The 13,388-nt window shown below is 36.3% G+C and overlaps 1 protein-coding gene across 2 annotated transcripts in view; it reads right to left on the bottom strand.

Annotated features, from left to right (window-relative positions):
• Positions 1–844: 844 nt before the first annotated feature.
• The window catches only part of LOC110196697 (uncharacterized), a 289,810-nt gene continuing 277,266 nt past the window's right edge, over positions 845–13,388 (bottom strand). For both annotated transcript variants that reach the window (XM_020970061.2, XM_020970060.1), the window contains exons 47-48: positions 12,160–12,446; positions 845–2,303 (exon numbers count right to left, since the gene is read on the bottom strand). In XM_020970061.2, coding sequence (XP_020825720.1) covers positions 2,046–2,303; positions 12,160–12,446 — 545 coding nt within the window. In that variant the 3' untranslated portion in view covers positions 845–2,045. The remainder of the gene's footprint in view (positions 2,304–12,159; positions 12,447–13,388) is intronic.

The raw sequence follows: 13,388 nt of genomic DNA, 5'->3' as shown, positions 1-13,388 counted from the left end.
CTCAAGGCCACATTTGGCTCTCTAGGTCCTCAAATGAGGCCCTTTGACCGAATCCAAACTGCACAGAATACATTCCCCTTGACAAAATTATTTGTTCTGTAAAACTTGGACTCAGTCAGAAGGCCGCATTCAAGGACCTAGAAGGCCACATGTGTTCTCGTGGCCACGGGTCCCCCACCCTTGTGCTAATAGTTTGGCAGAATATTATGCTTTCCCCCAAAAAAATCCACATTAGTAATGGTTAGAACATTTCTCACAAATTCTAACAAGCAACAAATTTTAACAAGCCCTTCCCCCTTCTCTTTGTCCCTGTCTCTCAGTTTGTCTCAGTCTTATCTATCTCTATATCTTTCTCAACCTCTCTATGCCTTCCAATTTTTGTCTCTTAATCTCTCAATTTTTCTTTCATTCTGTCTCAATCTTTCTGCATCTCAGTCTGTCTCAGTTTTTCTCTTTTAATCTCTCTCTCTCTCTCTCTCTCTCTCTCTCTCTCTCTCTCTCTCTCTCACACACACATTTTTGTGAATGGTACTATAGTGGAATTGACTAGTTTTAAAAGGGGAAAGAAAACTGTGGCCCAGAGGTATACAAGATAGTCTAAGCTTGGATGTATATTGGGCATCAAAGCAAAAGCAAGAGAGAGAAAGAGAGAGAGAGAGAGAGAGAGAGAGAGAGAGAGAGAGAGAGAGAGAGAGAGAGAGAGAGAGAGAGAGAGTTTTCTTAGTAAGCATAGGAGCTTGTTTATAGGCTCACCAGTCTCTTAAAATATCAAATGTACTATGCTCCATGTATTTATGTAAATTTTTTGATCTACAAATATCAGAAAATCAAACACAGCCAACAATTTAGGATTTAGAAAATAAATCAGGAACACTTTTATTTTGTTATAGTTACAGCCAAGGTAGAACAATCATAAAAAGCACAAATTACTAAAAGGAATGAAACAACATTTTCATGATAACTTGTGGTAGTGGAAGACACAAATTAAAACTGTAGAAGCTCATCCTTCCAAAAGATATTGTTGGTCATAAACATATCTCCAAGTGGAGAGAGTATGGAAGAAAGACTACTGAAACATTAGTCAAAGTTCTGGATTCCAATCTTGGCTCTGTTGTGTGGCCTTAAAAAAAGTCAGTTTGCCTTTCTAGGCCTCAGTTTTCACAAGTGTAAAATAAGTGAGTTAGACTAACTGGTAGTTAAGATGTCTCTTTTAATTTTGTAGCCTTATGATTTTCTATTGCCCAATTTTATGTTTATGTGGTAAGAAGAACTATTGATAAGTTACATGAAAATTGGCAAAAACTTTTAAAAAAGCACTGTTCACCCTGGTGCAGGTACATATAGGCAACTTAAATATTTTCTGTGTGAAAAGAATGTATTTAGAATTTGAGTATAAAGAGAAATATTTTTATAAAGCTATCATGTTGGCTAGAAAATACTGCACAGTGTGATTTTTCAGTCCAAAAGGCCAAAAAGTAAGTAAGCTCATAGGTCAAAGACACTGACATTCCTACTCTGCAATGACCAGGTTGTAGTAATGTGGGAGGACAGACTGTATCTTCCTGGGAGTTTCTACCAATTCAGACCATGGATTTTCATTTTCTTGCTCCACCTTGCATGATGCCATTAAGTGAGCACAACTTTATTAATATTCTGCTGCAATGGAAAGTATGATGTGTGTATGTGTAAGTATATAAAACACATTATTGAATTAGCTCAACATAGTGTTATCTGCTTACCCAGTGTGACATGTTTGGTAGTAGTTCATCTATTAGTGGTTACTTGGTTTGAAGGGTCAGAGTGTTAGAAAAAAGATGAGGGTTTATTTTGAAATGGGGATAAAGTTAGACAGGCAAGAGTCTATTTAATATTCGAGAAATGACTGGTGTAAGTGCTGGTGCCAAATTCCTTTAGTTTTAAAAAAAAATCAACCTGTTCAGCATCTGAGGTAATAAGTTAAGCACCAAAATTGACTCTCTTTGGCAATGTCAAGGCAACAAAGAAGCATGTTGCTCTCTTTCTTCACCAGGCCTCCTGGGAAAGGGTTATAGGTTCTTCATGCAGACCTGGCAACGACTGATGTGAGTTCGGATGAGCCCCGCCTTGAGAGTATCTGCAGAGGGGGAGGCCTGGAAGTTCTGCTCTGGAATGGTGGTGAGCCAAAAGCTGTATTTGTTGGCAAAGTAGTGGCAGGTTCCTCGGCCCCCATTGCATTCAATGAAAGGTGTGGCTCTGAAGTCTTCTAGACAGCTGCCAGGAGATACCAGTGACTGTCCACCACCCTCATCCCCAGCCGCAGTGTGCTATAAGAAGGAGATACAAAAGCAAAAAAAATAAAATAAAATAAATTAGCCTTGTAAGATGGCAAGTGAGGAAGAGAACATCTTGTCGTAAAGTTGGAAAGAAACATGGAGTCAGTTGGCATCATTTTAGAACTTCGTGAACCTTCATTTAGAACTTCAAGCCCCCTTAAACTGGCTCCTAAAAGCTGACTGCTGATTTTCAGAGTGACCATTTCACACCCAGAAATCTTCAAATAGGACAAATCAGGACTTGATTTGTTCTTTTGTTTATTGTCTAGACTTAAAAAAAATGGGAGAAAATGTTAATGATACAGATGAGATTTAAAAGTGTGTCCTGCTAATGTACTGTTGGTGGAGTTGTGAACTGATCCAACCATTCTGGAAAACTATTTGGAACTATGCCCAAAGGGTTATAAAACTGTGCATACCCTTTGACCTAGAAATGCCACTACTAGTATGTATCCCAAAAAGATCTTTTAGAAAAGGAAAAGGATGTATATGGACAAAAATATTTCTAGCAGCTGTTTTTGCATGGTAGCAAAGAATTGGAAATTGAGGGGATGCTTATGAGGGGAATAACTGAACAAATTGTGGTATGTGATTGTGAAGGAACGCTGCTGTACTATAAGAAATGATGAGCAGGATGCTCTCAGAAAAACATGAAATGATGCAAAGTGAATTGAACAGAACCAGAAGAGCAGTAACAGCAATACTGATCAACTACGATCAACTGTGAATGGCTTAGCTGTTCTCAGCAATACAATGATCCAAGACAATTTTGAAAGACTGATGATGAAAAATGCTATCCACCTCCAGAGAAAGAACTGATGGAGTCTGAATGCAGATCAAAGCATGCTATTTTTTTCTTGTTGGTCTTTTTTTTGTCTGTGTTTTCTTTTGAAACATGGCTAATACAGAAATATGTTTTGCATGACTGAACATGTATAATCTATATCAAATTGCCTTCTGAAGGAGGGGGGAGCAGAGGGTGAGGGAGAGAATTTGGAACTCAAAATTTTAAAAAATGAATGTTAAAAATTGTTTTTACATTTAATTGGGAAAAATATATAAAAACTTTTAAAAAGTGTGTCCTGTATATTAGTTTCCTCTGCAGAGCTGCATTAAACATTTACCAGCGTATCCCTGGTTAGAAAGCATAGTGAAGTGTTCTAATCCTGGTCACTTAATTTTTTTCCCTAAGCAAATACTTTGGAGAACAGAGAGTAAAATTCTTGTATCTCAAAACTGACTAAAAATAGCTATCATTAATCTTGGTCAAGCAAGCTGGGAATTATGGAAAGATCCTCAGGATATGGAACATGAAAATTTTGGCTAGACAGTTTAGATATTAACTCCTATGCTGTGATATCCTCTGATAGAGACTCATAATAAAACTTAATTTTCATTTTTCAAAGAATTCCTAAAAAGTTTTTGTTCCCATGGTCACTTAAACCATTACAACTGATTCTGATTGCTCCAGAAAGAGCTACAAATTTCACTCTGATCTGAAAGCAAAAGTAGTAAGAAACTTTTTGCCAAGTTCAGAAATCTGGGAAAGAATTTTCAAAAGTAGTCATAGTGTTCTCCTTTGGAATAGAGGTGTAATGTCATTATGTAAACTATCATTCCAATTTTGTTCATTTCACTTTGCATCAGTTTATACAAGTCTTCCATGGTTTCTCTGATGCTGACTTCTCTACCATGTAGAGGTGCCATGTCAGAAGAGGAAGGAATATTTTGGAGGCATATAAAGATTGGTTTTTTAGTAGAACTGTAGCATACCATTCAGGACCTCTGAACTCTGCTGCTATGGACATTAAGTATTTTCCCATAATGTACTTCTCACAGGAGTCAAAATTCCTGGTGCATTGGTCTAAAGTTTCTCAAGAAATCTACTATTTTCTTTAAAAAAAAAGATTATAATTTGAGATGATCCTTTAAAAATTTCTAAGCTCATCTAGGCATGTGGTAGGCATATTCTTCACAAAGTAATTTTGAGAGAAGCCCACAATTCAAGAGGCTCTTTGTCTCCTGGATAGCAGAAAGATACATTGTATTTGGTGCCTGGAGAATTTAGCTTCAGTTCTGTCTCTGCTATTTATTTAGTGCTTATGTGAGCTTGGGAAAATCATGTCACTTCCTGGACCTCAGCTTCCTCCTTTATAAAATGTTAGGTTGGCCTAGATGCAACTTGCAGCCCTAAATTGAGAATTCTTCTCGGAATGCTTCCAGGCCAGACCCAGCTGGTTCTAGTTTCTTCATTAGTGTCTCATCCCATTCTTGATTCTTTTTGCTTCAAGTACTTGGAATGCAGACTATGTTAACACCAATTGGGTAGAAAATGTAGGAAGTTCTATAGACGATGTTTGTTGCTAGGTGGTATAGTGGTTAGAATGCCGGACTTGGAGTTAGGAAGACCTGAGTTCAGATCCTGCCTTAGGCATTCAAATAGTTGAGGGACTATGGATAAATTAAGGATAATTTCTCTGTGCCTCAGTTTCATCAACAGAAAAAATGGGGATAACTATAGCTCCTACCTAATGGGTGGAGGAGGGGCTGGAAGGAAGGAGGGAGTTTGGAAGGCAAAATAAAATAATAGTACCTACTTCATAGAATTATTGTGAAGATAAAAAGAAATAACATATGCAAAGTACCTTCAAACCTTAGAATTCTATTTAAATGCTAGCTATTACTATGGTTGTTATTATTTGATACAGATGATTCTGATTAAATATAAATTGGCTGACCCTCCCCCATCTATAAAATTGTTTAAAAAGATTATAGACTGAATTAAAAAATAAATGTTATTCATAGAAAACATTTATTGCTAACATAGGTGTAGATTTAAATAAAGGTTAGACTAAAATTTATTATGTTAGCATTGGCTGAAATCTGTAGTTACAGTGATGATATTGGACAAAGTCTAATTCAAACCAAAGAGCATTATAAGAGGTAAACAAGGAAATTATAATTTGCTAAAGGCATGACTGAAAATTAGTTTATCAATTCTGAATATACATATGCACCAAGTAACGTAGCAATTAAATTTATAAAGGGAAAATGTTCACAGCATTGCAAGAAAAAAATAGAAATAATGATAGTAAGATATTCAATATCATACTAAGAGTATAACAAAAAGATAAGTAAGAATTTATAAATTTAAACAGTACTGAACAAAATGGGTTTAATGCAGATAAAATTTAATGGTAAATGCAGAAATGTATATTTCCCAAATATACATACAATATTTGGAAAAAGTGATCATAATGTATGTATTTATATGTGTATGCATACATCCCTATCTAAACTGTTTCTCTCTCTTAGCGTCTAAGATAGAGTTCTTCAGAGTAGGCACTTTATTTAATTTAATTGCTGAATTAATTGTCAAACATTCTCAGTCATAGAGAAGTTTCTCTGGCTGTCTCGCATGGATGTAATGTCCTCCCTCCTCTTTTTCACCTCCCTGGCTTTCTTCAATGTCTAGCTAAAATCTCACCTTCTATAGGAAGCCTTTTACAATTTCTCTTAATGCTAGTGCCTTTCCTCTCTTGAGTATTTCCAATTTATATTTTATATAACTTGCATATAAGTTTGTTTGTGGTCTCCCCCATTATATTGTGAGCTCCTAGAGGGCAGGGACTATCTTTTGCCTTCTTTTTTCATCCCCAGCACTTAGTAAGGTGCCTGGCACAAAGGAGGTGTCTAACAAATGATTACTGACTATGTAGAAAAATCCTAGCTAAATTTAGAAAGGCAGAAGCTTAAAGATAAAAGCATGCTGCTAGATGTAAACAATAAGGCAAAGTAAATGCAGGTCTATATGAAAATTATTAAATTGTTACCTGGGTTGTGGATGAAATGATAAAAAAATATTAGACTACCTCCAAGAAAACAACCTAAATGTTATATTGTTTGAAAATATAAAAAATGCTATTGTATGTATACTAAACAGTACTCAGATTTAAATTTATAATTGACAAGAAAGAAGAAGAGAAACCCAAGGAGTTGAATCTTCATTTAGAGCAATCAGATAGGAACAAAGCAATACATTAATAACACAGAGTATAAAAGAACAAGGGATATAAGGTAACAAGGCATTAAAAATACCAACAAGTTGATTAATAATGAGCAAGTTTGATTAAGGAAGACAAAGAGAAAATTAAAATGACCAAAATTAGAAATTAATAAGGAAATGTCACAATGAATACAAAACTAAGAAAATGATCAGAAATGACTATGTACAATTTCACACCAACCTGAAAACTTAAATGGATGAGAATCTACAAAGATATAAAATACAAAACAGGAAATAGATGACTTAGAGAAATGATACAGGCCAATAAATGAGAGGAGGTATAGTGGGAAGAACACTGGATTAAGGGTTGGAGGATGTGAATTCAACTCTTAAGCTCTACTACTATCTTTGAGACATTAGGCAGGTCATTTATTAAACTTCAGTTGGACTTCATTTCTCCTCATTGTAAAATGTAAGAGTTGGACTATATGACCTTGAATGTCCCTCCCAGCTCTAAATCTATTAACTCATGAATTACTCATCTTCCTCCACCTTTGAAAATACTTCAAAGGTCAATTAATATTGAACATTCAGATACTCTTTGGCATTCTTCAAATTCATCATCTACTCGTTGCAAGAGATCAAGGGATCACAGAGACCCTAGAAATCATTTAGTGTAGGGAGTCTTAGCCCACCAGGAGGTCAAGAGATAGATTTCATGAGGTCCTTCAATTTTGATAGGGAAAACCTACATCTTTATTTCCATTTAGTTGGTTTCCTTTGTAATCCTCTGTGTGTTATTTTTTGCACCTAAAAACAGTATTTTACTATTGTGCTTATGATGAGGTGGATGATGTCAGAAAAAAAAAACACAAGACTTACATGAACTGATGCAAGGTGAAGTGAGCAGAACCAGGAGAAGACTGTACAGAGTAACAGCAATATTGTAATGATGATCAACTGTGAAAGACTTAGCTACTTCTATTAATACAATAATCCAAGACAATTCCAAAGGAACCGTAATAAAAAATGCTATCCACCTCCACAAAGAGAACCAATAAACTCTGAGTATAGATTGATTTACATTTTTTTCACTTTCTGTATTTTTCTTGCTTGCTTTCTTTTCCTTTTTGGCAACATGGCTAATATGGAAATGTTTTGCATGGCTTCACATGTACAACTGATATACTACTTGCCCTCTCAATGGGTAGGGTGGGGACTAAAGGAGTGAAAGAATGTGGAACTTAAAATTTTTGAAAAATGAATGCAAAACTAAATAAATAATAAATTGAAACAAAAAATAAAAACACTATTCTGAGAAGGGGCCTATAGGTTTGCTACAAGCCCAAAGTGGTTCATGGCACAAAAAGTTTAAATGCCTTCTGATTTAGCATTTTATGGAGAAGAAGCTGATGCCCAGAGAAGTTAGGTAGTATTAACCTTGAGCGTTCTGAATCTATCATAAGCTTCTTGAAAGTAGAGACTATCTTCTGACTCTTTTTGTATCTCCAGTGTTTAGCACAGTGCCTGGAATATAGTAGGTGCTTATGTTTATTGATTAAATGTTTTATTGATTGATACAAGTTTAGATAAATAATACCCATTGTTTAAGGATATAAACAATTTTTAAAAAGGAAATTGTTAATTATTTTAAAATGTATTTAAACTATAATAATGTGATAAATTAAATATAAAACAATTTTAGGTGCCACTTTATGCATATTGGAAAAAAAGCTTAAAATGATAAAATTCAATGTTAGCAAGATAGCTAGGAAATAAATTTTCTATTATATTTTTGGTGGAACCACAAACAATGCCATCTGTTTTTTAGAGAATTCTGGCAATAGTAAGAATGATAAAAACATCATACCAAAGGAGTCTCACTTGCCTTTTTACAGAGGAGATGGATTCTGGGCTCAGAATACTGCATACGTAATGTCAGATTTTTTGATACATTAGCTAGTTTTGCTGAATTGTTTGTCACTATGTGCATATAAATAATAGACTAATAACCTTCTAGTATTTCTGCTTCTAATATTTAGCAGTATAGTTTAAAAGTCTATGTACAAACCTTCATCCCTTTGGAATAAGAATAGGAGACACAAATCTACAAATTCCAGAATAATAATCCATGCCAAAAGAATGTTATAAAGATTAAAGAAATGTTTGTAAAGTACCATGAATCTCAGAGCAGGGAAGGACCTAGACCCTAAAGTAATTTTAGGTGTTAAAGTAAAACTTCAAAAACTGGCTTCTTCTGATTGCATTCAAATATACCATGGGTAGAGCAGCATAATTGTAATAACAGCTGATATTTAAATAGGGTTTATAAAATATTGATGTATTGATGTGTGATACATTTATTGCCTCATTTGGTTTGCTGTAAAAGCTTGAAATGACATGATTAGCTTGGAAGGCTGGGGGCTTATAAAGGGTCTTGTTTTGTGTATTACTCTTTTTCAATCAACAAACTTTAAAAAATACTTCCCCCCCCCGAATTTAATGTAATTTAATGAATTATTTTTTTTTCTGAATTTAATGAACACTAAAAAAAAAGGAACATTCTCATATACAAGGTAGAATAGGAAAAGAGGATTGTACTTCATGAAACCATGAAATATGTACAACTTGCTTTTCAAAAAGTATATAGGGGCAGCTAGGTGGCACAGTGGACAGAGCTCTGGCCTTGGAGTTAGGAGGACCTGAGTTCAAATCTGGCCTTAGACACTTGACACTTACTAGCCGTATGACTTTGGGCAACTCATTTAACCCTGATTGCCTCACCAAATAAATAAATAAACAAAAAACCAAACAACCAAATAAATAAATAAAATATATATACATATATATGTACACACATACACATATACACATATATATACACACATGTATATATGTGTATATGCATATATTTGTATATACGTGTGTATATATATATATATATATATATATATATAATATATATATATATATATGTAAAATTCAGTGTCACTTTCAAAGCTTTCCTGAATTCAATAAGCATTTATTAAACTCCTACTATATGACAGTCACTGTGCTAAATGCTGGGGATAAAAAGTGACTATCCTCAAAGAGTTTATTGTTTCTTGATCTCAATCTCTTTTCATTTCTATTGACAGGATACCTTTTAATAGCCACCAACTTTAGAGGCTGTAGATACCAGGTTTCAGCAACTTGGAAGCAAAGTAAAATGGTCTTTTGTCTGCTGACCAGCATGAAATTGAGAAGGTCCCACTATAGGATTGTTAGCTTTCCTACAGAAGCTGAATAGGTCTGGCTCCAATCACTAAAGTGAGTCCTTAACCTTTCCTGTGTAATGGGCCCCTTTGTCAGTCTGGTGAAGTCTGTAGACCCCTTCTCAGTAGAGTGTTTTAAAATGCACACAATATATAGGATTGTAAAAGTAATCAATTATTTTGAAATAAAGATGTATTTTTTTCTCATCTAAGTCCACAGACCTCCTGAAATGTATTCATGATCCTCTTGGAAGTCCAAAGACCCTAGGTTACTAAGCCCTAGGATAACGCAAAGCAGAACACTTGTGTCTTAGTGACTGCATGATGGTCACTGTATACAGTAAGTGGATTTTCTTCATATCCTCTCTGGGATATGCCTTGGGAGAGTGGTGATCCCCCTTAAATTTCTGTTCCTGGGGTCCCCTGGAGCTGCAGATTCCATTAAGGCACCTAGTGGTACCAGACAAATGGATACAGACAGCTCAAAATCACCAAGGAGAAAAATGGGGTTTAAAGGTATGTTTTCCATTTGTTTCTATTTCCCTGCATAATGCAGGGGAAACAGTGCTTAGATTTGGAGTCAAAGGGCCTGGATTCAAATTCTGCCACTACTCCCATGTGACAGTTAAGTGAGCACGCCTCTGACTTTAATTCCATGTCATTGGTTAGCTGGCAACTGTCCAGCTGAGCAGCATTTTCAGGGCCATTTGTCTGCTGAATCTTCCCTTTGTGAACTCATCTCTGTTTTGTTATCAGTCTACCACGCCAAGAGTCATTAGTATGCAACATAAAAGATATTTTGGTCAAGGACAGAAAAGATCACTGAGTTAGTTACTGTATAGACAAAATCACTTACGGTTTTAGTATTTAAGACCTTACCACCTAGAAAGGCACACACAGACACTCACAAATAGAGCAAACAGTAAACTCAATTTATCTACCTGGAAGACTGACAGAGAATCTATCTGGAGTTCTGGGAATTTTAGGAATTCCAGACCTCATATACCATGTAGCCATCCCCTCCCTCAGCATGTTATCAAAGGACTTTGTAATCTCTGCCATGTCTTATTGCCCTATGTTGTTTGTAGAAAAGAACACTCAGTAGAGCTCACTTTATTGGGATGTGTAAACAGAAGATTAAATGTGCAAATCCTATTAATCTGCTCTAATGATATTAATTTGAAATGTAATTGCTAAAGAGAAAAGGGGATGCTCTGACCTTTCTTAGGATAATATATGATTAGTCTTTCAGAAGGGAGGAAGCTCATTTGATTTTAAAAGTTTAAAATGGGAATTAAAAAAAAAACTTAACAAAACTTGTTCCTTACCTATTTTAGAGGGATTGTGGAGGCTGACACCAGATGAAAGAGAAATCGTTTTTGGAATTCCTTGAAATTAATATCAAATGATAAGCTCCTTGAGAGGCAGAAAGTTTGCCTTCTGTTGTACAGAGCTTTTCATACTAATCACCCTGAACCAGAATGTATCTGTGACATAAGAGTATCAAGACTGGGACCCTCATTTTATTTGCTCCCTAAACAGATCTCCATCCTCATCTAGTTTTGATTAGCTTGGGGCCCACTTCAAATTTTACGTTCTTTGCAAAAAGAACTGATTTGGGGTTGTCAGCACTAAGAAATAAAAAATTCCATTTCTTTAATCTGTGTTTGTCTCTTCACTGTTAGTTTATATTAATTACATAATTACATATTATTATAATATATATAATTATATAATTTTATGTATTATATATGTATGTTAACATATATATGTGCTAGATTAATTATATAATTTTAGGAGCAAAAACAAATTCCAATAGCCTATTCCCTCCCCTTTAAGTAGGATCAAAACCAAAGCAGCCAAAGCTGAGGCCTGTCTTTCTATATCTTACTATTAAAGGTTTGTAGGGACCAAAGGTATCCTCTCCTTCCTGAATAACTTGTTCCAATATAGGGTTATACAGGGGAAACAGGACAAGATTTGGAGTAAAAGAAGGTGGTTTCAAATCTTCCCTCTACTTTCCTGTGATAGTTAAGTGGGCAAGCTAATAAACTTGTCTGGGCCTCAGTTTCCACATCTGTAAAATAAGGGAGTTGGATTAGGTGACTTCTAAGGTCCTTGCCAGCTCTAAGTCTATGATCATGCATTTACTCAATCACTATTAAAAGCCTAGTGGAACACATGGATATTTGTCCTTCTATCTAATTTCTGGCAATTCATGGTCATTACCCCTATTTCCACATTTGCTAAGACAAAGCACAGGCTAACAGAACCACAGAAGATTAAAGCAAGAAGAAACCTCTTGGATCATCTAGTCTAACTCTCACATTTTAGAGATGAGAAAACTGAGAAAGGTTATATGGTTTGCTTAAGATTACTCTAAGTAGGGAAACTGAGGCTCAGACCCAGATCTGATTCCAAACCCTGCATTTCTGCACTCTACCATGCTCTTGTCTAACAACCCACCTAACATTCAGGCAGCTCTTTCAGATGCTTACCTAAGTCCATACTCCAACAGCTGCCTAGCAGGCCAGTTCCTGGCTGCTTCTCTCCTATATAAGAAAAAGCCTGTAAAAGCACCACATACCATGAGAAAGGAGTAGCCAATCCACAGGCTGCGCCACCCTGCGGGACAGTGGGGGATGGAGACATCTTGGCTATGCACAGCAATGGCCACGGCGGGGGCTTCACATACAGAGCAGCGGCTGATGTAGGGTTTGATTTCCTCTTCTGCCACAGGCATCATGGGCAGCGGTGCAGTTGTTGAGAGCCAGTAGGACTTGTCATTCCGGCTGGCATAATGGCAGACGTCTCCAGGGTTGCAGTACAAGAAAGGCATGGTACTGAAACGAGCCAAGCACGAGCCAGCCAGTCCTGCCAAAAGAAAGCCGGGCAGGGAGAGTTCAGGCGACCTGCTCTAGGTTAGAAGAAATTCTTCCCAGGCATGACAATACATGGAAGCTAGGGCTTACTATTCTGCCTTGCTCCAAATTTAAAACATGGTTTAGAGGGACATTGCAATTCTCTCCAAAAAAGTATTCTGTCTCCTGTCTGCCAATCTTCTTTAAATGATAAATTTGTGTATGTTCCACCTTTCCTTGCTAAAATTTATCCTTCCCTACTATGTCATCTTGTTCTCTGGCTCCCTATATCAATAGGCCTATAGAAAACAGTTCCCTGGGGGCAGCTAGGTGGTGCAGTGGACAAAGCACTGGCCCTGAATTCAGGAGGACCCGAATTCAAATGTGACCTCAGACACATAACATTTACTAGCTGTGTGACCCTAGGCAAGTCACTTAATCCCATTGCCTAGCCCCCGCTAAAAAAATACTTTCCTGGCAAACATATATGAAAACTCCAAACAAGACAGCAGGGACAGATTACTTTAAAAAATGATCCATAGTATACCTACTACCTTATTAATTGGGTCCACTGCCTATTTCCAAATAGTCTCAGGGGAAGTGATTATTTATATTTACTGTTTAGGAGAGACCCTGTCCAACTGCTTAGGCAGAATGAACACTGTCTGATAGAGAACAAGGGTGGAGTAAGAAGGAAGATAATCAAGGTCATTTAGTGAGTCAATAAACACATCTACTACATGCCAGGTACTGTGCTGTACTAAGGTGCCCCTTTGAAGGATCACTGGCACAATGTGAGACCCAAGCTGAGCACATCATACTGCTAGGATGGTTAAGAGCAGGCCTTGAAATGAAAAATCACTGTGCCTTTGTATAACATTTTATTTATTGTAATTCCTGTAATACGATTCAATTCACTTTTTTAGTTCGGCAATTCCAATTTGCCTGACTGGCT

This window comes from Phascolarctos cinereus, unplaced genomic scaffold (genome assembly GCF_003287225.1).
Source record: "Phascolarctos cinereus isolate Bilbo 61053 unplaced genomic scaffold, phaCin_HiC Scaffold_7;HRSCAF=346, whole genome shotgun sequence".
Classification (NCBI taxonomy): Eukaryota; Metazoa; Chordata; class Mammalia; order Diprotodontia; family Phascolarctidae; genus Phascolarctos; species Phascolarctos cinereus.
This window is presented reverse-complemented; position numbering and strand designations above follow the sequence as displayed.